At 35.4% G+C, this 25,133-nt stretch overlaps 2 protein-coding genes and 1 pseudogene across 2 annotated transcripts in view; all 3 read right to left on the bottom strand.

Moving 5' to 3' along the window:
- LOC138333146 (protein AF-9-like) overlaps positions 1 to 11,137 on the bottom strand; it is a 70,090-nt gene extending 58,953 nt beyond the window's left edge. The window contains exon 1 of the mRNA XM_069281317.1: positions 10,563 to 11,137. The gene's annotated coding sequence lies outside the window, so the exon portion shown is untranslated. The remainder of the gene's footprint in view (positions 1 to 10,562) is intronic.
- LOC138332538 (protein AF-9-like) lies at positions 3,142 to 4,933 on the bottom strand (annotated as a pseudogene).
- A 4,001-nt stretch (positions 11,138 to 15,138) lies between the features above and the next one.
- LOC138333147 (mucin-19-like) overlaps positions 15,139 to 25,133 on the bottom strand; it is a 134,070-nt gene continuing 124,075 nt past the window's right edge. The window contains exons 94-107 of the mRNA XM_069281319.1: positions 24,903 to 25,112; positions 24,444 to 24,650; positions 23,881 to 24,189; positions 23,268 to 23,408; positions 22,392 to 22,580; positions 22,067 to 22,214; positions 21,636 to 21,799; positions 21,049 to 21,318; positions 20,570 to 20,852; positions 20,020 to 20,352; positions 19,392 to 19,695; positions 18,680 to 18,831; positions 18,266 to 18,411; positions 15,139 to 17,880 (exon numbers count right to left, since the gene is read on the bottom strand). Of these exons, the coding sequence (XP_069137420.1) occupies positions 17,557 to 17,880; positions 18,266 to 18,411; positions 18,680 to 18,831; positions 19,392 to 19,695; positions 20,020 to 20,352; positions 20,570 to 20,852; positions 21,049 to 21,318; positions 21,636 to 21,799; positions 22,067 to 22,214; positions 22,392 to 22,580; positions 23,268 to 23,408; positions 23,881 to 24,189; positions 24,444 to 24,650; positions 24,903 to 25,112 (3,180 nt within the window). The 3' untranslated portion in view covers positions 15,139 to 17,556. The remainder of the gene's footprint in view (positions 17,881 to 18,265; positions 18,412 to 18,679; positions 18,832 to 19,391; positions 19,696 to 20,019; positions 20,353 to 20,569; positions 20,853 to 21,048; positions 21,319 to 21,635; positions 21,800 to 22,066; positions 22,215 to 22,391; positions 22,581 to 23,267; positions 23,409 to 23,880; positions 24,190 to 24,443; positions 24,651 to 24,902; positions 25,113 to 25,133) is intronic.

A 25,133-nucleotide genomic window follows, 5' to 3' on the forward strand; every position in this document is an offset into this window, starting at 1 on the left:
TTCAGTTTCAAAGTTCCTTTTCCTTCTTGAACTACGTACATATAAGAATTACGTACCGACGGCAAATAAAAAGACCACCAGGTAGTAAATCCAAGGTACCAAGATAATAATATTTTGGTGTCCTTTTTAATGATGAAACTCCTATTAGTACTGACAATATTTAATATCCCCTATAGTTCACTCTAATACTAGACGTTTGTACTAAATATAAAATGCTAGTCTTTTGATTAGTTTAATTTTGCTCCGTGTACATAAAATTTGTAGGCCTATATTTAAAAATGCCCATAACGATAATTAGGAACCTCCATTGCACCTGGTAATCACTACTTTATGTATATAATCTACTCCTTTTCTAAGATACACGAAACGTAATAGAAAAACATTTAATCAGCAGTTAATTAATATAGAAATGAAATCTCGACCAGTATCGGTATATAGATACAACATACAGATTTGACAGTATCTCGGACTTAGCGTCGATTCCAGTGATCTTTTCCAATCTATATGTACATGCATGTACTATCACCCATAAATTTTTTTTTTTTTTTTTTATTTTTGTTTTTTTTTCCATAGACGAATAACGTTCGTAAAATACCCAAGAGAATAAATAGAAAGGCCAGTTATAATACATGTGACAATAGTAAGTCTATTAGTCCACCTCTTTACGTATGTTCTAAGTATTTAGATATACTGTGCTCCTCCCTTACTCCTCAAATTATGAATAGGATTAGTACGCAATCATGGTATTTATTTTTATCTATATATAGTTTTTTGGATTAATACTGTATTTATCTCAAATTATTACACGAGAGTAAAGAAAATCAACCGAATCATCACCAAGAAATCGACACGGCCATGTGTTTATATATTGCTACTATAAAATTACCCCATCATGGAGCCCCACGTATGCATTTCACTATTTACCATCCACTATATTTCGATTAATACGTATTTTGTAATTAAGCTTTATATAAACTATATGTAACCTTTGACACCCAGGAAACATTTATAATCTGTGGAATCTAATATTTTTGTATCCCATATACTAAACAATTATAGAACATTGTATTGCTCCACTTCTTTTCCTCCTCAAAACTGCCCTCTGTCTCGGCCTTCGGCGTGTTTCTGTTTACATATATCCGGGTAATCGAACACATACTAAACCGAACTAGGTATTTTTAACTATGCAAATCAACCCGTTCTATATTAAGAGCATTCTTTACTAAATTGATTATTGCGTATTTATCTTCAATGTAAAGAAACCAAATGAAGAACCTTTTCATAAGGGATGTTATGTATATTTTAGCAAAGTTTGTGAAAGCATAATGGGACTTTAAGCACCAGCAGACAACGACAATCAGTAACTTTATTCACAGACCATCTTGCCCTAAGACATTTACATAACTATATTAATTTAATTTAAAATTAATGTGAAATAAATATCAAAGTGTTTGAATAAAATATCTGAGATTTGGTTTATAAAAATCATATTGAAAGGCTTCATTGATACTCCAGGTGTTACTTTCACTGACATTTTATCAACCCTTGGACAATCTTATAATAAAACTGATCATGAATAGTAGGCACCAGTAGACACTGGTAATTTGATCCTTTGTTTTGATACACATCAAAGGAAATGAGAAGACGATACACTGTGGTTAGATGTGTTGGCTTTGAAGTCGGGGTAGTTGCTCTCTCTGTAACCTTCAAATAAAGTCTCTGCAGGCCTGTTTGTTTGGTCAATATTTTTCTTTTGAACTGCATCCAGTTTTATAATCAGATAGTCCAGGGGTGTATATAACGTCAGAGATAGTAACCCCTGGAGTATCGAGATGATTGGAGAAAAAAAAAAAAAAAAAAAAAAAAAAAGTCAACTTAACAACTTAAAACTGTAAACCAACTTTCTTTCGTGTGCTTTTTTACTTTAGCAAATTTCGCGATCAAATTTAATTTGCGAAAGTTATTCTTTGCTAATAAATACACAACATATATACAGTATAACCCCTCTAACTCGAACCCAGATTCCTCGAGATACCCCTATTCTTCCAACTGGGTCGTCACGGTGCCGACCGTGTCCCTATAAGTCTAAGTAACAAAACCCTGGATTAGCCTCGAACAGCATATTTCGTCGAATACCCCTCATTCCTCAAACAGAAATATGTCCCCGATTCATCAAATACATAGTATTTACCCATTTTTTCGTTAAACAGGTGTTTGACCCTGTGCTTTTTTTTACCTGTGTCACCCCTGACTGCAACGACCGACATGGATAATTGCTCATGATCTTGTGTTTATAGAGGTGGCGTAATCAAGCCTTTAGATAAATAAGGGATTAACTGTGTCATTAGTTATCCTACCTACATGATCCCAAGTCGTTGTAATGATCCTAACTTTATTTGAACATTTCAGAAAAGGCATTAATCATTCGATATTTCTCTTCAGCTGTAATTACGAACTTTGCTGTATATGCAATGAAACGAAATACGGAGTAATGATCAAACAATATGCAAAGTACATTTTATTCAGTGTATTCTGTATCTTTTTCCTTTAATAATATAATTTTGTTAACTTTACTTTCTTGAACACACTCTGCAACCTTACGATTATTACAGAATAGATATCTATACTATCATTTCATATATCTGAAACTATGCTGGTTAATAACTTTATGTGAGTAATGTTTTTTGTAAATGCATTACATGATTTGTGATAATTAAGTAATAGAAAATGTACTCATTGATGGCCATATATGGATTTATGTACATTGACCTAGATGACGATTCGCTTACTCCTGCTGTGAATCGACAATTGACTCTTGCTGTAAGAACAGACTAAATAGATTTAGAGGGCTTTTTTGTAAGCATTTTCAAATAACTAAAATTATGTTAACCTACATAATTGTTTTTTTTTAACCTAATATGTTTGCTATCAATTTAACCCCGTTTCCCTCGTGACCTAGCCACCCCCTTCGAGTGATAGGGGTTTTACTGTATATATAAAGGAATTTCCGTCCAATTTTGAAATCTGCGAATGTTAATCTTCTCGAACTTGTTTTGAACGAGAAATTGCGAAATTTAGTAGCCATAAAAGAAAGTTGGTTCACAGAATTTAAGATCTTCTGTATTTACGATGATCGAGTACCTATTTGAGTGTTTTTGACTTCTTGACTGTGTCAGTCTGGATCGGTGGACCAAACAAGTCGGTAAACTGGCCAGCTCTCCTTCTCACCGTATAGGGCTAACACCAATCTGTAATGATATCATCCTTGTTGATGATCAAGATATCAAAATATTCCCTCTCAGAAAACATGAAATCTAAGTAGAAAATGCATGAGTATGGCATGTGTTAATGAAAATTATCTATTAATGGAGAGAGAGAGTAAAACTAGACAATATAAGTGTCGGTGTGGTATGGAATTTTCAATCATGGTATATTGACCCCAGGGTCATCCTGACATTATCGATATTTTGTAGTAAGTATTAGAAAGTTCTCTTAACCATAGGAAGGGAGAGGTCATTTCACCATAATGATATCTCTTTCTGACAAAGGGTCGTTTTAAACCATGGGGTCAAAAATATCATACTACACCAGGTGTCATGTGATGGACTATACCATTGCTTTTCCTTTAAAATGTTTCTTTTCTTTCTATCTTTAACTTAGTTTAACTTAGTTTATTCTGAAGGCAGAGGCACTCTGCATGTCTCTATATTCAGATCGTAGTACATATGCTCATTAAATACAAATGGTGTATAAATCAAGTTTTTCTTGTGACGTTACACTGGCGTTGTTTTGAATTTCATTTCTTCACTATCCCAAAACGTTTCTCAAAAGTTTTTAGATTAGGTGAGTGTATTACGCTCCCTCCAAAAACTCTCCTTAAATCTTTAAATATCAATTCAAAAAGAATTCCATATATATATTTTATCAATATTACACATAGCATTTAAGTACATATATATAAATATAATATATATCTTGTGCAATAACTTTGAAATGTTAGTGGAAATTTGAAAACATACCCCTCCAGCTTCCAACAGCTTTTTCTTGAATTCCTCCGTAGGATTTTGGAAAGTGAGTTTTCTCGCATCGAGTATGGTTTTACAGGAGGATTATCAGCCATTCTCATAAACAGATCATAGTCCGTATCGGATTTTACGCGGCTCCTCTTTGTTTTTAAAGTAAATGTCTATTGGCAAGATAAAGCCAGCATATCCAGACTCGGAGACAAAGTAAGGAGGCGATGTCTTCACTGTAAATAAAGAAATTCAAATTTGGATAATAAAACAATGAACCCAAATTTTGAAAATATTTCAAGCATCAACCAAATTTTGAAAATATTTCAAGCATCATTAAATCGATCAATACTAGTACTAGTGTCACAGACAAGATATGACAAGTTTGTTTCAATGATTTTCATTTTCTAGGCAAATAGGATAAAAAGTAGTATGAAGTCATCACATATGAGAAACGTTGTCTTTTGTCTGTTAAAGAATCTTTAATTGTTTTCCAAATAATGACAAAAAATTACCAGGGTTTGCACTGGGAGTTCGTTCTAAAAATCAGAAAAAGATAGGGTGCCATTTTGTAATTGCAACACAACTTTCACTTTCTATTCCTAAATATGTATTTATGGGAATGGCGTTAATACAAACCCTGGATTACTATATACCTAAAACTATACCCGGAGATTAGTATAAAAAGACATTCATTTCCAAGCTAGTGTCTATGAAAGACCACAATACTTACTTCGTTTATGGTTTGTAAAAGCTTGGATGAAGATTAAACACCACTTTTTTCAATGAAGTGAGCGATATCACAACCGTCAGGCCCTCGGAGACAAACACAGTCCAATCGTGGGTGAAGCCATTCTCAGTCTGGTTTTGCGCAGCACAGAGGCCCTGTGGCCTAGTTCTATCTTTACCTGTACAGACATTGGCTGAAAAACAAAATCAGAACATAAACACACTATATTATACTGATTTATCATATCAATATAACAATCAAAACAAGTTGTTGTAGAAAGGGCAAAATAAAGCTACAATTTTTATAATCACAAAAAGAAGAAAACCTAAGAAAAAATAACTGGGTTGCATGCTAATTTCTAACAATGCAAAGATTCTGATATTACATAGCATAAATAGCCTATCATCCCTGCAGACACATTTAAAAATTTAGGCTCTTCTAAATCAAAGACTAGACCAGTCCCATTATGGAAATTTCTGGGTGAAAATGAGCTAAAAACAAATAAGAAAATACATGAATACCGGTATGTATAAAGAAATGGTAAAAGTATCAAGAAATAATAATTAAATCTCTCTATGAATAACCAGGGGTTGATACCTGTGGCTCGAGACCACCAAAATATTGGAAGGACCACAAAAAATATCAGATGAGTGGTCCTTTAAAATTTGGACAACCAGAAATCAATAATTTTTTATCTGATTGGATCTAGAAATGAAGATGCATTTTTGGCCACATAAAATTCATCCTCGATACTCAGGGGGTTTACTATCAGTATCACTGGTGTTATAATCCACACTGGATTATCTTATAGTAAAACTGAAGGCAGTATCGCTATAATGTCTGCAGTGATAGTTACCCCTGGAGTATCAAGGATGCTTAAAATTAAGAGGAACCACCTGATGGTTCTGTCACAATTGACCACTGAATAAAATAAGTTCGTATTTACCCCTGACAGCTGTGATACACTAAGAGAATTTCTAATACAAACATGTACTTTATAATATCAATCCAGACTGAACCACAGACAAAACAAACCCAAATGTCTATTAAATAAAACCACAAAAGTGATTCAAACCATAGAAGTGTGAAACATTAACCACAAAGCTAGACTTCACATGCAATAAGGGTGTATGCCCATATATTATTAAAGCTTGTTATGGATGACATATGGCAAACACAATGTGTCACCTGTCATAGCATACAAATTAGTTCAACAACTGAAATTCAAGAATTCATTAATATATTTCATTATTAACATCTCATGTATTGAAATCACTTTCACATAAATGATGATAATGAAATGTAGCTCAAATATGAAAGTTTGGTCAAGCATAGGATACAAACTTTTACTGTGGTTCTATCTTTGGCAAGTCACATACAATAGTATAATACAAATATTCAACTCTGGAAGTTTAATCATGCAATGATAATTATAACTAATGAATATATCATTTGGTATTGAATTAAGTATAGCAATTTAAAACTTTTGTTGAATGATGCAAACTAAAACTTGTAATTCTTATCAACTCTGAACCCACATATGACCTTATATAGTACAGTAAAATATGATTATAATTAAAATCTCATGGGACCAAGGAATTCATCATAATTAATCAATATGTATGATAAACAACTTCTGAAAAAAAACTTGCACTTTGACACAACAAATGGCCTTATATAGCAACATATTATATATTAGGTACAGTACTATAGTTAAAGCAATCTAACATTAATATTGTGAATTATAGGGACAGAAAAACGGAAATATTGAAGCCAGCAGATGAATTAGGTGCTCTAGTTAAAGCCATCCAACATTCATATTGTGAATAATAGGGACAGAAAATTAAAACGGAAATATTGAAGAAGACATTTGTGAAACTACAAGTTACCTTAATATCAATGTAAGTGATTGAACTTATGGAACATCTCAGAGGTAAGCAATATAAATTACAGTGTTTTATTAAGCAATAAAAATAATTAAAGGTGATGCCTTTTTACAGTGAAACCTGTCAAAACTGGACCTTGTCTAATCTGGATACTTGTCTAATCTGATTAAATTTTATGGCACATTACTTTTTAATTATTCTGATTAAAATATTGATCCTTACATATAATAAAATTGGCAGATCAAGGTAGAATATAATTTGAAGATTAAAAAAAAATTAAATAGTTTCAAAATAAGACGGATCGAAAACCTCTAACTCTTGGTTACAAGAAAATTGTTTTCTAAATCGCTAACTAGTCTTAAGAATTTGTAAGATTGTCAGATATAAGAGACAAAACAAACATACTAAAATAGCAAACTGTATGAACAAAAGTTATTTTTCACATATTTAAAATTTGAAATCAAAACTTCATTTTTAATTTCGACAAAAGTTTAAATAGGAAAGAGATCTGTGTTAATTTGTGAATTTTAGACCAGGAACAAAATTAGTTTGATGATTTTATCAGCACACTTTAAAATTTCATCAACACACTTACTTTTTTTTCAGATCAAAATTAAAGTTGTGAATCCTCAGGCTACATGCCAATTTGTATGGGAATATCATCATAGCATTCTGATTTTAAAGTTAGAAAAGAAACAGTTTATGATTTTTTCCAAGGTAAGAATAGGTAGTCTAAAGTGTATATTGTTTGTTAGGCTTGAATTGTAATTTTTTTGTCCCTAAAATAATTATAATTTGTTTAACTTTTATACACAGCATTTTTTGCTAATAATTCAATATTTTTGATTTTAAAGTTAGATACTCAAGGCAAAGTACACATTGTCAGACGGTAGATAATTTATAACAAAGTGGAAGAAGTTAAGGTCTTGAAAAACATGTTTTGTCATGTTTTTAGGCATCAACTGACTATAGAATAATTCACCGTACACTGTACATTTTAGTCGACATCTTAGCAACTTATTCTTACATATCTCTCCTTTTTGCCGATGCGCCTCCTTCATTGCCTTTGGAACTCCTCTCAGTCTGTTGCTCCGTCAAAGTCCACAAGCCAGTGTGGCTTCAATAAACAAATCATAGAATAGCTGACGGGCTACTGAATTAGTTTGTCATGTCCCTTGTTCAATGGCTTCAACCGCATCACCTTATCGTAAGGGATACCATCATCTCTCTGATTAGGGTATAACGAAAGTGTATCATACCTTTTGTTATAAAAGTACTGATAATTTGATATACACAGCATTTTGCTAAACTCTATAAGTCCCAAATTCACTGGTTTTTGATTTTAAAGTAGAAAATGAGTCCTTCATCTCACCAACAGACAACCTGGATTTATACAGATGGTTTTCCAATCTTCGGTACCTCTGAAAAATGAATAAGCCGTAACTTAGTCACCGTATCCCTCAAACTATTCAATTTGACCATCGATTTTATCAGTTTCCCGACAAACCGTTTGTTCAATCTCAATATATGTTCGTTTTTTATACAGTAAAATAACAACATAAAAATACACATTTAATTTGATTTAATAGTGATTTTCGCTTCCGTGAATTAAAAAGCGTAAAGGAACATAAATATCCAATTAACATGACACATGAAAATGCAACTAAGCAATTTCAAGTGCGATAAAAATATTTTTGGCAGAAGACTCCGCGCGATTTAGATCGAATCGTCGTTAAGAGAATTTTACCGGAGTACCTGTTTTGATATTTGCAGACATGTTCGTGAAGTGAGGTCACGTCCGCAAGCTCTGTTCAAATATCAAGTCTGATCCCGGCGGGTTTTAGGCTAAAAAATAACATGTAACAGAGAAAATCCCTGCTGACAATTATGGCACGGTACTGAGTTAACCAAACGAGTTAGGTTTTACATATTTTTCTATTGAAAAGCTCTCACATGGGGTAGCTATTGTTGTAACGAAAAAGATATCATATTCTGACTGACTTTTCTGTAAGAAGGTGATATTTTTTTACGCTACAACAATAGAAACCACACAGGGTTGAAATGTAATTTACACTAAAATAATTAACAAGCCCAGCAACTATAGTTCATTCATTCATGACTTGTTTTTTATTTGCCGTTTTTTGGAGCATACTGTTTGTAATATCTTTCTAGGGCTATTATAAGATTGTTTACTTTACATTTTGTATGACAGAACGTCACACTCAGTTCCTAAAGAAATCTTAATTACGGATTCTTTTATGACTTTTGTCAAATGATTACAAATGAAACTCATTTTCATGGAACAAATGACTAGCATAGGAAACTATTTCCTTACACACATATATTGTCTAATACGTCGCAAGCCGCGGTTCCACGGTCCAGCAGAGAGAAAATTCCCCGTGCAGGCCTCGGTTGATAAACTATAAACTGTTATTCACACGTAAACATTGAAATGGCTTATATTCATAAGAGGCATTGCCGATTTGGCATTATGGCACTTTTCGTCATTATATACTTAACTAGGACTAATGACATCGCAACCAGAGCAGGTGATGACAGAATCCGAATAACAAAATTCGTTTTGACTTCAGCACAATCAATTCGACTCTGAAACTGGCCCGTGACGTTTGGCCAACAATGGCAAATAGTGGTTTAACAAAGGAGTTCGATATTTTACAACCTTTACCTGCGGCATGTTGAATGTTCAAAGGTCACAATAACTCTCACCAGACACTTCTATAGAATGTAGGCTTCTTTGAAACACAAAGAACATAACCTTGTGTGAAAATTCATTATGCTGATCACAACACGATGTGTAGGCGGAAGTTGGTTTGCGCATGCTTTAGTGGAAAGGAAGTGGGGAAGGGGGAGGAGGGGAGGAGAAAGTGAAAGTAGATTATAGACAAGAAAGAACACAGAGTTCCGATATATACCATAAATTTCATGTATTTACAAAATTAAATATACTGATAAAAATCAACAAATGATGTTGAATATGCGAGATCACATTATATCAAGTGTTATGATTTTTTATAGATATCGGAAATAGTACTAAAATTAATGCACATTTTACATGTACTTGTACAGTGTAAAAGTAGATTGCAAGGAACATTCAAGTCATTGCCTTATAAGTTTTACACGAGGTTCGAATACAGGACATGTACAGTTCATATCAGCTCTTAAGTGTTCTACAGACACACTGTATGCGTTTGGTGTGTGCAAACGCACATTTACATTATGTAATTAAACAAACGCGTCTATACTGGGTATATAGCAAATGAAACTTTACTACATTATCATGTTATTCTGTTTAATTAATTTGTGATCTTCAAATCTTGCCATTTTGCAATTACTTATTCTATAGACTCCAATCTCGTTATTTAGATCAATTACTTATAAATATATGTATTTTTCCAAGTTACAATGGGTGTTATAAATTGATGTAAAAGTAAACGATACCCATTAAAAAGTTCAAGTGTTTCTCGGGGTCACCAATTTGTCGCTACTTGTGGCAGAGGTTTGTCATACAAAACAAAAAACAAAACAAAAAAAAAAAACATTTCCATAGCCTAATATGCACTGATCATATTTTGTAGATTTTATGATTAACTGATTAACTTTCACAAACATAAACATTACACTTTACATGTTGATGTACGATGGCCCAGCGAAGAATTATACGAACATGTCCATATACAATAAAACCCGTTATCATTGACACCTTTATATAAAAGAAACCTGTATATGAAGGAGACTAATCAGCCCCATTGGGAGCAATATACTACACATGATTTACCTCTGTATAAAGGACGCCTGTCTATAATAGAAATTTCTGTATTTTCCCTTCATATACAGGTTTGAAAATAAGTGAAATGGAAAAAAAAACAAAAAAACAAAAACAATAAATATATATATATAGAGAGAGACACTTACCAAGAGGTCTTTGTGCCAGTTCAGAACAATTTTTTTTTAAAATCAAAGTAATTCTGATCGTAGCAAAACTGAGAAATAATATAGATTACGTCTGTTTTACAATAAAACATTTCTTCAAGTTCGCCCAGAAATATTAATATGGCTGGAATTCCAAAATAAAGCCATAACTGGATTCAGATTAAAATAGTCCTTCCAAGAATAAACACTTGACCATCGACTATTAAAACGATCTCCGTATATATAATGTTAAACCGAAATATACGTTACAGTTTCCAGTTAAAACAAATACTTCCCTATCTTACAGTTCATTTTGAAAACGAATGGGTAAAATCCATAGACTGATTACGTCATATGCTACCATGGGGATATCCCTTGTATTTTAACACATCCGGGTGTGACGTCAATATTAAATCCTAAAATAGATAAGGTAACCTATGAGTATGTCACGATCTGAACTGCTTACAATATTAAAGTACAATGTATGTAGGAGAATTATATAATAATCTGATATATACATCCTTATATGGTTAGGACTTGTCTGCATTGCTTAAGTAATATATATATATGAACATGGTATTTAGAATTTGTACTAGCTTTATCAACTTATATAGTGGGGGGATTTATTCTTTTATCTTATACATTATGTATTTACCTACTCAACCCCCCCCCCCCCCCCACACACACACACAACTAAAAAACCGGGATAGGGGCGGGGAGGGGACATTGTTGTTTGTGTACATTAAAAGATATTCATGATATATAATGTGTATGCCAAGGTTTTGATCACTTATAATGCACCATTCAAACAATCATTACAATCCCCTAACAGAATGCTGTCAATGAATATCCAATATATATCAACATTACATCATATTAGGTCTAATATATCGTATACATACATAGAAGTAAAACACTTATTTAACCATTTCCATGTGCATTTATTTTGTACAAGTTTTGTCGTTTGCTAGACCTGTGAACGAAATGGACAAGACTTTAAGGACAAAACAATAATTCGACCATCTAATTGCGAAATGCGAAAATCCAGTCCATGGTATTCTAGCGGTGCGAAGCGAAATCAGATGTAATGAGATACTGCTTTGGGTAAAGAGTCGTGAACTATTTTGGAAGCCTGCAAGCCGAGGAGCGTCGGGTGGAAACGTTACAGAAGAAATATGATGATGTTATTGTAAGGTTTTACCAACATTTGTTTTACGTTCTTTTAAAAGCATTTTCATTTAAAAGTGCGCCAGGATTTCGGAGTGGGGAGGATGCGGAGTACCAGACAAAAGCATCGACTTACACTCATCAACTGGGAACTATCCAACCATCTCTTAACCCAGAGGTAAATGTTTGGTGATAGGTCTTAAAGTCTACAAGTGTCAGAAAATGTAAGAAAGCGTCTCTATATATAATTTCTTCGAGAGTGCTTAATAAAGACAGTGTTCCAAAACTATCGTAGTCAACGTGTCAATAATGCTTTTCATACCAATTTTGCATGATTCATGGAAGGAGGTGCAAGTCGTACATGATCAGGAAAGAAAAGGCGTCAGCTTATCTACTTTAAGGCTAAATTGAGGAAGTGGGCATACCTGAATTTTGGCAGAAAATGGACGGATGTTTTGTACACAGAGAGGACAACTGAGAAGACATTGGGCAATTCAGGACAATTCCTCTACTGAACGCGGAAGGATAATTTACTTTTCAGTGCTTGTGGAACGTCTAACAATGTGCAGTCAGTATGCTGAGATTGGTGAACCACAGAAGACTTAGACAGAACCATCAACAGCAATCTGAGACGATGACTTGAAGTATCGTGTTACTTTCTTCACCAGTACAGGATTGTACAGTAGACGGTCTAAGTCACAGTTACCATAGCAATAGTAAGAATTCAAGGTTGGAAAGACCAGATTTTTCATGACACCCCAGACGTTGAAAAGGAGGCGTTAATGTTAGGGAAGGGGGAAGTAGTCAACAAACATTTAAGGGCTACGGAGTGGGCAGAAAGTAGGCTGAGACACAATGACATAGTCAGAACACAGCAGGGGTGTGATTGATCCTATCAGCAAAGGGAGGAAGTCATTTTATCATGTTTCAAATAACACCTGACATTATTTGTTCCTCATAAATATTTCTCTATAAGAGGAAAAAGAGGAAGAATCACATCCCTGCACAGACAGCAGTGGAGAACATCAGCCATCAGAGAAAGAAAAGGTCAGTGCTCAGGCTGATGAAAGGAAGAAAGCTGTGGAGATAAACTCTCAAAGCTCATGGGCAAATAGAACTTGGAGCAACGGCAGTTGAATTTGAATGACATTTCCCCGCGATATTCATCAACCCTGTAGTAATTCCTTTTGTGATAAGCATATGACGCTTTGTCATCTTACAGTGTTTGGCGCAAGTGAGCATACGTTTTCTTTCATGCTCCTCATAAAGTCGTTCAAGCCAAGAAGATAGCCCCGTAGAATTGTAGATCTTTCATGCTCCTCATAAAGTCGTTCAAGCCAAGAAGATAGCCCCGTAGAATTGTAGACGGATCAAAGAAACTTGCACGTGAGGATCTGCCAAAAGATACCACAATCGTGGACCCTGCACATGTTCATAATTCTGTGACTATAGGGGATTGTTCTCAAGAATTGTTTGACCTCAACTCTTGTTGAGCAGAGACCAAATGGATTTGGTGAGTAAACAATACTTTTAAAATTTAGCCACTAAGAAAGGAAGCCTTGATAAAGTGCTTTGAAATTTACGTACAATCCCAACTTATGTAGAATTATACATCCGAAACATATCGATCATCTTGAAAATACATTGAACGATCACATTACCAAGTCCTATTACTGCAAACATACTTATTTTGGCACAAAATATAAAATGCAATACTGATTTCTAACGTTTGATCAATAATGGATGTGTGAAATTTAATTTCATATCGTAAAGCAGACAAGAGGCTCGTGGGCCTTACCGGTCATCTGACTATTGGTACAATACAACATAGTCGTTTAAAGATTTTAGTCATTTTGACCCCTGTTATCCTGAATGAAGATCAAGGTCATTTTTTAAAAACAAATATGATATAGCCCTTCATCCGAGCATATCACAACCTCAATATCAGGTCTCTAGGCCTATATTTAGTTATTCACAAACAGTTATTTTAAGATTTTAGCCTATTTGACCCCTGTGACTTGGATGAAGGTCAAGGTCATTCAATTGAACAAACTTGGTAGCTCTTCATCCCAGCATGTCACAGGCCAAATATCAGGTCTCTGGGCCTCCTAGTTATTCTCAAGAAGTCGTTTAAAGACATTCACCTATTTGACCCCTGTGACCTTCAAGACAGCCAAGGTCATTAATTTGAACAAACTTGGTAGCCCTTCATCAAAACATGCTGGAGGCCCATTATGAGTATCCTGGGCCTTTCAGTTATTGAGAAGTTGTTAAAATATTTTAGCCTGTTTGACCCCTGGGACCTTAAAAGAAGGTCAAGGTAAATCATTTGAACAAACTTGGTAGCCCTTAATCTCAGCATTCTACAGGCCCAATATCAGTACTCTGGGCCTTCTGGTTCTTGAGAAGAGGTCGTTTAAAGATTTTAGCTTTTTTGACCCCTGTGACCTTGAATGAAGGTCAAGGTCATCCATCTGAACAAACTTGGTAGCCCTTCATCCCAGCAACCTACAGGCCAAATATGAGTACCCTTGGCCTTCTGGTTATTGAGAAGAAGTCGTTTGAATGAAAAGTTTATGAGAAGTTGTTAAAATAAAATATTTTAGCCTGTTTGACCCCTGGGACCTTAAAAGAAGGTCAAGGTAAATCATTTGAACAAACTTGAAAGCCCTTCATCCAAGCATATCACGGGCACAATATAAGGTCTTTAGGCCTATTGGTTATTCACAAGAAGTTGTTTAAAGGATTTTAGCCTATTTGACCCCCGTGACCTTTAATGAAGTTCAAGGTCATTCATTTGAACAAACTTGGTAGCCATTCATCATTCATCCCAGCATGTCACAGGCCCATTATCAGTACCCTGGGCCTTCTGGTTCTTGAGAAGAAGTCGTTTAAAGATTTTAGCCTTTTTGACCCCTGTGACCTTGAATGAAGGTCAAGGTCATTCATTTGAACAAACTTGGTAGTCCTTAATCTCAGCATTCTACAGGCCCAATATCAGTACTCTGGGCCTTCTGGTTCTTGAGAAGAGGTCGTTTAAAGATTTTAGCTTTTTTGACCCCTGTGACCTTGAATGAAGGTCAAGGTCATTCATCTGAACAAACTTGGTAGCCCTTCATCCCAGCAACCTACAGGCCAAATATGAGTACCCTTGGCCTTCTGGTTATTGAGAAGAAGTCGTTTGAATGAAAAGTTTTCGGACGGCGGTCGGCGCACAACGCACGACGACGGACGGTGCATGATGACAATTGGTCATCCTGACCCTTCGGGTAAATACGACAAATTTGTTCATGTTTCAGTATTAGAGGATTTTTATATATGAGATGTGTCTAATACGTATGTTTACAGAGTCATTCAGACTTAAACAACTTTATCAAGTCGACTATTGTAGAAATAATACAAACCAACAGTATTGATGCAAAAATATTTATTTTATTGAATCTATTCAAAGTAATGAATGATGTGAACTGTTTCAGCTAACAGTAACTAAATGGTGTTAGTTTTAGATGAGTCATCCATGTATATACGTTATAACGTGTACAGTTTATTTTATGTACAAATATTGTGAAAGGTCAAAGCAACTTGTACATCGAAGACAAAAGGCTTAGTTAGGAACACTACACTGAAGTAATCTCAGGAATGTGAAATTGAAATTGTATATGGACATATTTCTTATTAGCTATTGGTAAGAAAAACCCAAATATATACGGAATTGGCCTTAGTAATAGTGCTATTGGAATAAAAACAATAACAGAGTGTCAGATTTGATGAAACTTATGTTTCATTTCTGTAGGGATACTATAGAAAATTCAATTACAGAAAAAAAATCTTGTGTTTTGGAAGCATAAATAAATCACAAGAAATAATCAAAATAATATACTTTTTATCAAATGAGTTCAATATGAAAGATCAGTACCATATGCATAAAACTTGTTTGATGGGCAATTGACTCTACATTGCACTCACTAGAAATCCAGAAAAGTTATAGTAATAATAAAAACAAGTTATTTACTAATTTTGCAAAATATTAATTAAAAAAAATAATGAATAAAAATAAATAAATAAATAAACGAAATGAAGAGGCATAGACTAAGTCTGCTGGTCTCCTATTCACTTCAGTGTAGTGTTCCGTAATTTTGCACATATTTATATTGCACAGTTAGTGAAATAAGGAGTGAGAAAAAAGACCTAAGCTAGTAAACAAAAACAATGACCACGTGAGGGTGTCAGAAAATTATAACAGGTGCAAACGAGAATCACCCAGGTAGCTTTATACAAAACATACACCTAAACGAGTGACATATTTCTTAATATTGACTTTTATTCGTTGTAGAATCTGTACATTTGTGAAGTATATATCTTAGGTTAAGCTTTATAAAGATACGACAACTATTATTGATAAAACACTCCCTTTCTTCATGCATAAAACACAAAGAATGCCCTCCTCTCTTTATATAAAATATGTACAAAATAGAGTTACTTTTACCTGCATGTAAAGCTTCAAAATAAGGAATACTAAAAAAATGAATTCATTGTTTGATTTTCTTGTTCTTTTTGGAACCAACATATTCATACTTGAAAACAGATTTCGTAGCTAGTTAGAAGGAATGTTCAAGCAGAATAAAAATTAAACACATTTTAACCTGACAACTTGGACGGATGACTTGTTAAAATATAAATTGAATAAACCAAAAAATAATGGTTGTGCAGCATATACATGTATATATACATTTTAATACAACATTGGACGGGAAAATTGATTTCAATTAATTTAAATACAATTTAATTACAAAGTTTGACAAAAATATTAAACAATATCCAGAGTATGTATAACAACATTTGTATCAATTTGCATATTAGTTACATTTAATTACACAGGAATAATCTTATTTACATTTGTTGAAGGTAGCCATTGAAAATACAAACAAGTATAAAGTGGTAGAAAAAGTAAATTCTTGTCAATACAATATGGGTAAGTCTCAATGTTATATCACAGATTGCTTTTAATCTAAATCACTAACTCTGGAATGGACGAAATATGGATAACCACAGTGACCTCAAAGGTAACTATAGCAACAATATACACGTAACCATAGCAACAGTACGCAGGTAACCATAGTGATAGAGAGGAAAGCTACTACAATTTAGACCAAATATATATATGGTTGTTAATTATAACAATTTCAAAACAATCTTCTCATAAAATTAATGAGGTGTCCAATTATTAATTAAATATATATAATCAAAAAATCAGCAGTAAATTTGTATATAAATTTAGGATTAATTACATATTAGGAGTCAGTATTGTGATTCTATGACTAAATGCTACAGCTGAAACTGTTCACATGAAAAATCTAAAGCAATATTACAAAGAGCAATTTTGAGACTTAAATCTGAAATATCAAGTCAGAATACGAATATTTAGTACATTTTCGTTACTGTAGAGAGATACTCCAAAAAGTGGTTAAGTTACATCTTTGATTGTTTACATAATCAGTATGGACGGCTGGATGAAATGATAATATTGTGAGTAAATGATAAACACATAAAATTGTTATGTTAAGATATAGACATAAATAATTACTGCATACTAACAATTATAAACATAAATAACATAATATAAGAAAAAATATCCTGATCTGACATAACAATTCAAGTTTCAGAGTTCAGAATAATAACAATAACAATGTCGGTGGAGATAATTAAACTATGGTCATGCCCGTGTGTTGTGATCCTATAGAGGTATCAACGTATCACAAAGTCTGTCCTTGAGTCTTTAATGTGCCACACTTTCGTGTGTCACATGTGTGAGTCACGTATGATAATGTCCTTACTTTTTCTTTTTTGATTTTGATTGTTGACTGTCGGTAAATTTCACCGCCACGGCCTCGTGCGGCGTTGGGCCACACTTTCTCTGTTCAATGTCTCGTGTACAAGCCTTCATTTGATCATTAAGCTTGTTCTTTTCCATCTCTAATTTTATCACACGAGATTTCATCTCCGACAAAGTCTCTCCAGACCTGGCCATGGCAGATTTGGGTTTATTGGCTTGTTCCTCTTCCATGACCTTAACCTCCTCTTGGAGGTCAACAAGTTCATGGGAGACAGTTGAGAAATCGGCACATAAATTGTCATATTTGTCCTGAAGCGTCTCCTGTAAGAGAGAATGTGAATGTATTATATATACAGGACATATAATGATTCGCTATATAAAAAAGAATGGATACATTACTTCATCATCCCTCTTCCCAACTTAATAACTTCACGCCCAATACTATTTGGAAATGTCAAATACTGTACTATCATGATGACAAAATCATATCTACTTTATCTAGATATAAAATGTCTGCTTCAAGACAAATTTCATCAGTTTTTTTGGAACTTTTATATAATGCATTTCATTTCATTCAAAACCTTTTCATTTATACATTTTGTTTTTCATTTCAAGGGTTATAATCATCCAATACAACAACATGACGAACATTTGTTAATCTAATCCGATACAAATTTATTTCCTAATTAATCTCTAATGAACTTACCAGTGTGTCTTTTGCCATTGGCTCTGTTGCCACTGGGGTATCATCCTTGTTGTTTTCATTGTTTGCGAAAGTGTCCCAAAGGGCCTGTCCAGTCATGTTAGCGGTGACGAAACGGAAGGGAGGTAACCTCGTTAACACAGTTGTACCTGTAATAAATAGAAAGCATACAACATATAAAAATACTATATATAGTGTCAGACAATGGGCTAAAATGCTTGCCTTTACACATAGTTAATAGTGGTTTTTTTTATTTGGCATGGAATCTCAACATGTCCAACCATTAATTTGTTTCCAATTTTTCTTTTAAATATTCTTTGTTTCCAATGAATATTTTCTTTTAAATATTATTTTTACAATAAGGTCTCTGCACAACTATAAAAGCAGAAATGGACATTTGATCAATCCGGAACTTACCAGCAGTTGAATATCTCTGACTGAGGGAAGCCAATTGGAGGTCAACACCTCGGCTTGAACCTTGACCTTTAGCCTGTTTGATTTTATCCTCCATGCTTCCCAGCATGCTCTGCAGCTTGCTTGTGGACGAAAAACTGGAATACTTGGATAATCTGGATATAGAAAGTAAAAGAGAAAAATTATACAGAGCCAGGCATGATTTACCAAGGGTTTTTACATCTAAACTTAGGCCAACATTGAGCATATATACATGTGTAATGATATAAGACTCTCTCATATGTGGATATGAAGGATAGGGATATTCTACCCGAGGGTCACAAAATGTAGTAAAACCCGAGGCTTGCCGAGGGTTTTGCAACATTTTGTGATCCCGAGGGTAGAATATCCCTATCCTTCATATCCACTCATGAAAGAGTATTTTTCTTTCATACCTCGACGTTTTATTGCAATTTTACAACTATAATATCCCACCATTTTGAAATAAGTTCGAAGAAATCTACGTCTGAAAGTCAGTTTTTTCATGAAAAATTACGTGATATTTTCAACAAAAATTCCGTTGTTTGCATCTTTTAGAGTAAAACCAGTCAAGTGTGTTGAAAAAAATATATTAAAATTTTGCCGAGGAAATAGAAATTTTGTTGACGCCATGACGACAAGAGGCTTTATTGCAGGGGTGGGAGCCATAATCATAATTTGAGAGCCTTGTCCATACCTCTCGTGTATCCTGTCCTTGTTGAAGTGAACGCCCTCTAGGTTTGTGCCTGGGAGAAGCTTAACGTCGAGGAGATCCTCCACCATTTGTATCTTCTCGTCCTCTGTGCGACAGTCGCCGAACATGGCTTGGAGTAACTGGAGGGCGGCCTGTTCTACATTCACACCACTGTTGGTGTGAGCGAGAGCCTGGGTCAAGGTCGTTGAACGGCGGTATCGGGCGAAGAACAAATCGTCACAGACAACTGCCAGAGCACGGTGATACTCGCGAATGAAGTCTGGGTTGTTGTCATCTCTAAGATCACCTGTTAATGAAAATGAATGATTCATACGAATGCATACTTATCTCGAAACGAAAAGAATACTTAGCTTTAGCGTATCATGGAATGTACAGAGAGATTAAACACTTTCTGAGGAATAACAGTAAAGTAGCCCTAAAATGGCGTTTTGATACAAAACAGAAGCGTTTGACAAGGCATGCTATTAAGAATTGTGACCACTGTATCAACTTCATCGGAAATTTAGACGGTTTGAGACGTTACAGGATGGGATACAAAAGGCACGGATAACACTATCGTTCCCATTTCTTGGTGGGTGAGGTCATAAAAGTTAAAGTTAGGTTTCCTTACCTGCTTTGATGTGTGCCAGAGTGTGTACCAGAACCACGACGAAGTCGCCAACGGTCTCCAGTCTGGCTATACGCACATACAGGATCCTGTTGTTAGCGTCGTAGTGGAACGAGTTCCTGAACGGGTTACGCGACAACTGTTTGTTAGAGGGAATCTTTTCGGCGAGGAGTATGGTTACTGGGGCGTGGCGACACCGCGAAGAGACCAGCTGTGTGATGAAGCAGCCGAACTTGTACACAATAAACGTCCGAGCATTCAGGGTATTGAGATCTACGGGTTTGAGATCTCCGTCTTGTCCCCATTCAGCATCCTTGGCGTCTTGATAACCTTCACCTATAAATAAAGACATGGAAAGCTTGAAATAACATTCATTTAAAGAATGAAAGTATCTGAAAAGAATAAATAAATCTTGCAGTTATCACTCGTTTTGAATTGTATTATCTAAACGAAAATGCAATCAATACAAAAATAATTCACGAATAGCAAATCAATCTGATCAATAGTCGACTACTGATCTTGGTTGAATACCAATAGCTTCATGGATACCAACCTTCCTCCATTTTGTGTTTAGGAGATTTGTGGGTTCCATTCTCCACAGAATTCTTGATCTGTTCAAGCTTCTGGTACATAGGTGACGCCATCAGTAATGTCATCAATTCTGCCTCGTTTAGAGGTGCTGCCATCTGGTAGGACTGAGGCATGGGTGCCGTGGTAACGGGTACGTCCCGTTCAACTATGGGGGAGGATGGTCGGCTAGCAGCCTTACCAACAGTACTAGGCCGAGTCATTGGCATGGTTTGGTCAATGTTCATACTCTCCTGAATAGTCAATGCCTGGAAAACACAAATAGCAGATTTATAAAATATAGAATACTGAGAATATTGACTTACTAATTTAAACTGAGGTAAATGTTGATACTGCATAATCGGTAAACTTTCAAGACTGAGAAATCTTTGTATGAACAATATTTTTGGGTGGGGGATAGGGAGCAAAAGAGGCAGTTCTTTGTACGAATAATGATAAACCCACCTCATCAGCCTTGATCCTGTTGGTCTCGCTCCTCTGGCGTTGTTCCAGATCACGCTTACTCTCCTCCATGTTGTTTCTGATCTCGGCTTCCTTAGATTTCATCCTCTGTTCACGCCTCTTTTTGAGACGTTCCTGGAGGTTGCTCTGTTGTCGCATCTTGTCTCCCTCCATCTTGTTGAGGATGTTCTGAAGGTCACGTTCGTGCTGTTCTATCAGACGGCGCTGTTCTTCCTCTGAACCACCCTCTTGTTTCAGTTTGTCAATCTCTTCCTGCAACAAAATACAGATAATATTACTTCAGATTATGAAAATATTTGTCATTTAGTTAGTAACTGGTTATGGCCTAAATGACTCTTTATATTGCTAGGGTTTGAGATTATCTCCCTTTACAAATCTTTCTATATATAGTTCAGATAATTTTGAGGCAAGCTGATTCTATATAATTATCATCAAAAGGCGTGCATCACTAAGTAAAACATTAACGTCCACATACTCACCTCAAAAGCAAGCAATGGAACAGATTCAAATAATGGAAAATTATTTTAGTGTTATAAGGGGATACATGATCAATCAAACCTGCTACCTACCTTCATCTTTTGTTTGCGTTCCCTGATCAAATCTTCTTTACGTTTGCTGAGTGTTTCGATATTGCGTTCATACTTTTCCTTTTCTCTGTTTGTTTCATCCTCCAGCTGCTTGGCAAAATGTGCCATTTCTGCTTCAATACGACGTTGTTCACTCTTTTCGAAATCTGTAAAAACAGATATATGGATCAGTATCATAGAAGCAAAATTATAACCAATATAAAGACAGTTCATAGCTACACATAATGGAACATCGTTGCTTTGCATGCAATCTGTGAAGACACGCAGTTATCTGGTAAATGAATTTTGAAGAAAGCACATTACTTCATCAACAGATGAAAGCTACAAATGATGGAGTATTGTGATAAGAATATGAATAAAACAATGAATTGATTGACCTTTATTGTTACAGCCAGACACCAAGAGTTACCTACCTTGTCTCTCCTTCTTGAGAAGATCCTGGTGTTCTTTGCGTTTGTTGTTAAGCTCCTCTTTGACCTTCTCGAGCTCTTCAATTGAAGCTTCTGCGTCCTTGATGGCATCGTGCTCTGGAGAGAACTGCTTCAAAGCTTCAGCAAATTCCTGTTAATGTAGAAACATAAGTGCGGAATTTACATTAGCAACGGATTAATATTTCAAAATCAGAGAAAAGCAATGATTCAGAAATGAAATTGTTCAAATCTAACACTACAGGAATCATTTGCATTTTTACCCATTTAAAGAACTTTACAGATAACAATTTCCCACGAATATGTGTACCTTGTAGTGTTTCTCCTTCAGGTTGAGTTTAGCGCGTGCGTAGCGAACCTCCCAGTCGCTGAGCGCTCCCTTCTCTATCTCGCGTTCTTCCTCCGCTAACTTCCTGTCCAAGTCCGACATCTCCATCTGTTGTTTGTTCAGCAACTGTGTACGTTGGTACTGCAGCTCCTCTGGGCTCAGACCCATTTTCTGTAAGTAAAGGTACTATATAGGTCAGCTCGATGACGTAAAACAATCGGTATGGATTTTCAACTCCTGTTCTAAAGATTTCAATTTGTATTAGTAGTTAATTAGTATTTGTTATACTTTAATTGCTATAATCTAAGTTTCCATAAGAATTTAGTTACCATAAGATAAGCAAAACAAATGAACAGTGATTGAAATTACTTATCACAAAATATGCGGTGATTGAATTTGCTCATTATTAAAGTGAATAGTCGGGCAAAGAAAACCAGTCTAAATGCGTTCATTGGCCTTCCAAAAGTTCTCACATATTAATACGACGTTCAAGTTCTGCTTAGTTTCCCAGTTCTGACCATTAAAGTAAAGAAAAGTTGAAAGCATTGAAAGCGAGGCTGCGTGGAAATGTAACCACGGACATAGTGAGCCGGGAGGACGTTTTAGAATTCCCATACTTTAAATTAATTTCTTCGTACGCAGACAGATTTTGACGAGAGATTTTATTTTTCCATTTCATAAGAAATTATACTGGATACATTCACACCATTTTTACCGACTTTAGCCATCCTTGCCCGACTGTTCACTTTAAGAAGTGTGAATTTACTCATTGGTAACATGTTGATTTTGCTCATTAACCAGATGCTGAATTTGCTTTTTAAACAGAGTGGACTTTGCTCATTATCAGGATGTAATCACCTGAAGCTGTGCGAGTTCGTTTTGATGACGTTTGGCCATCTCGTCACGAGTCTTGTCGTACTTATCGTGGAGTTTACTCAGGGCGTCATCGATCATCATCTTCTTCTCTGTTTGATACTGCTTCTCCAGGTCTTTCATTTCCTGAAAGAACGAAAGAAGAAAGGACATGTAACTTACACATAAAATGTTAATTTATGGTAATAGTAATAACGTTTTAAAGATCAACATTATCCTTCAATTTATTTGGTCATGGTCATTGAGCCGGCGGTAGTGGGTATGCAATTGGCATGACCTCCTCCACCTTCACTCGTTTAGGCTAAAGACTTCCTATTTACTATCAGTTGGTCCACCATTTCCCGGATATACTTAGATGAAGTTATCATGTCCCTCATGTCTCTTTGTTCTCTAAGGATATAAGCAATGTACTCTGCTACGCTTTTCAGTGTCTGGGTATGCACCCTAAATTGACTGGATTTTACTTATTTTTTTACCCCTCCTCTTGGTACAGATTTTCGGCTGAGATTTTCTGTTTGCACAAAAAAGTGGAGAAATATTATCAATATCATAACTGTTGTCCTTTTCATATATCCTCCGTTTATGTTTCTATATTTACCTGAGCATGTCTGTTTGCCAGAACAGCCCTTACGACCTTGTCACTATCCTCCTCGCCGTTCTGTTTAATGCCCTCTTCGATCGCCTTACGTTCAACACCTTTAGCTTGTTTCAGATGGACATCGTCGAGTTCCTTCTTTTGTTCGATCATCTCCTTAGTCAATTCTACTTCCTGTTTCCTGCGCAGTTCATCCATCTTCCTTCGACGCCGGTTGTTGAGCCTCTCACGCATGGTAAGAAGTTGCCTGTTTCGGTCGTTTTCCAGTTTCTCACGGAGGTCCTCTAACTCTTGTTCGTGAGCAGCCATCATCTGTGTCAGATAACAGCATACAAATCACACATATGCAAACCTGTATTTCAGGTATAGACGAAAGTAAAATTTTCAAGTTCGGTTGCAATTATATTTTTTTAAACGGCATACATTAACAATAAACTCTAGTATTTCTTATCTCAGTAGGTTAAATTTACTTTCCAGAAGTTTAGATATGAAAAAAACCCATTTTATCTTCAACTTAAATCGCTAAATTAAAGACATATTGCAAATATTTTTGAATGGCTACTTACTGCCTTGATTTGATCATCAGACAGATCGGTGCGGGCAGCCAGTTCAGCAGCCTGTCTGTTCCTCTTCTCTCGTAAGATCTTCTCTGTTTCGGAGTCCAGCTCCTTCTTGGCATCTCTCTCCTGATTGCCGTCCTCAGATCCAAGTCTCTCTGCTAATTTTTCTCTGTCCTGTTTGTGGCGTTTCTTCATTTCATCCTTAGCTCTTTCCTTCAATATAAAATAAAAATACATATAAGAATCCAAATATCGTGACTTTTCCCACACCTAAAATTTGTGGCTAAGCCAACTCATCTAATCTAACCTGAATGAATTATTCTAGGAGGATAACAGCAATGTTTGATGTTTATTAAAGTAAGTATCGTGATGTTAAAAAAAGTCTGCTAAATATATTTTCATGGTGGCTGAAGGTTCGATTGCAGTATCAGTACATTTCAAACTACATAATAAAGTGGTCCTAACCTGTTCTTTCTTGAGAGCATTCTCCTCTACATTGTCGCCGTAGTTCACTGTCGGTACATGGGCGAGGTCAGGCAAGGTGACGTCACCAGTGCCACCACCACCTTGCCTCATCTGTCTGTTCTGTTCCCGGATGATGCGCTGGGCCTCCTCCTCTTCCATACGACGCTGGGCCTCGGCCAGTCGGCGGGCACGTCTGGCTTCTAACTTAGCCTAAACGGCAAATAATTGTAA

This window comes from Argopecten irradians, chromosome 10, assembly GCF_041381155.1.
Source record: "Argopecten irradians isolate NY chromosome 10, Ai_NY, whole genome shotgun sequence".
In the NCBI taxonomy this organism is placed as follows: domain Eukaryota; kingdom Metazoa; phylum Mollusca; class Bivalvia; order Pectinida; family Pectinidae; genus Argopecten; species Argopecten irradians.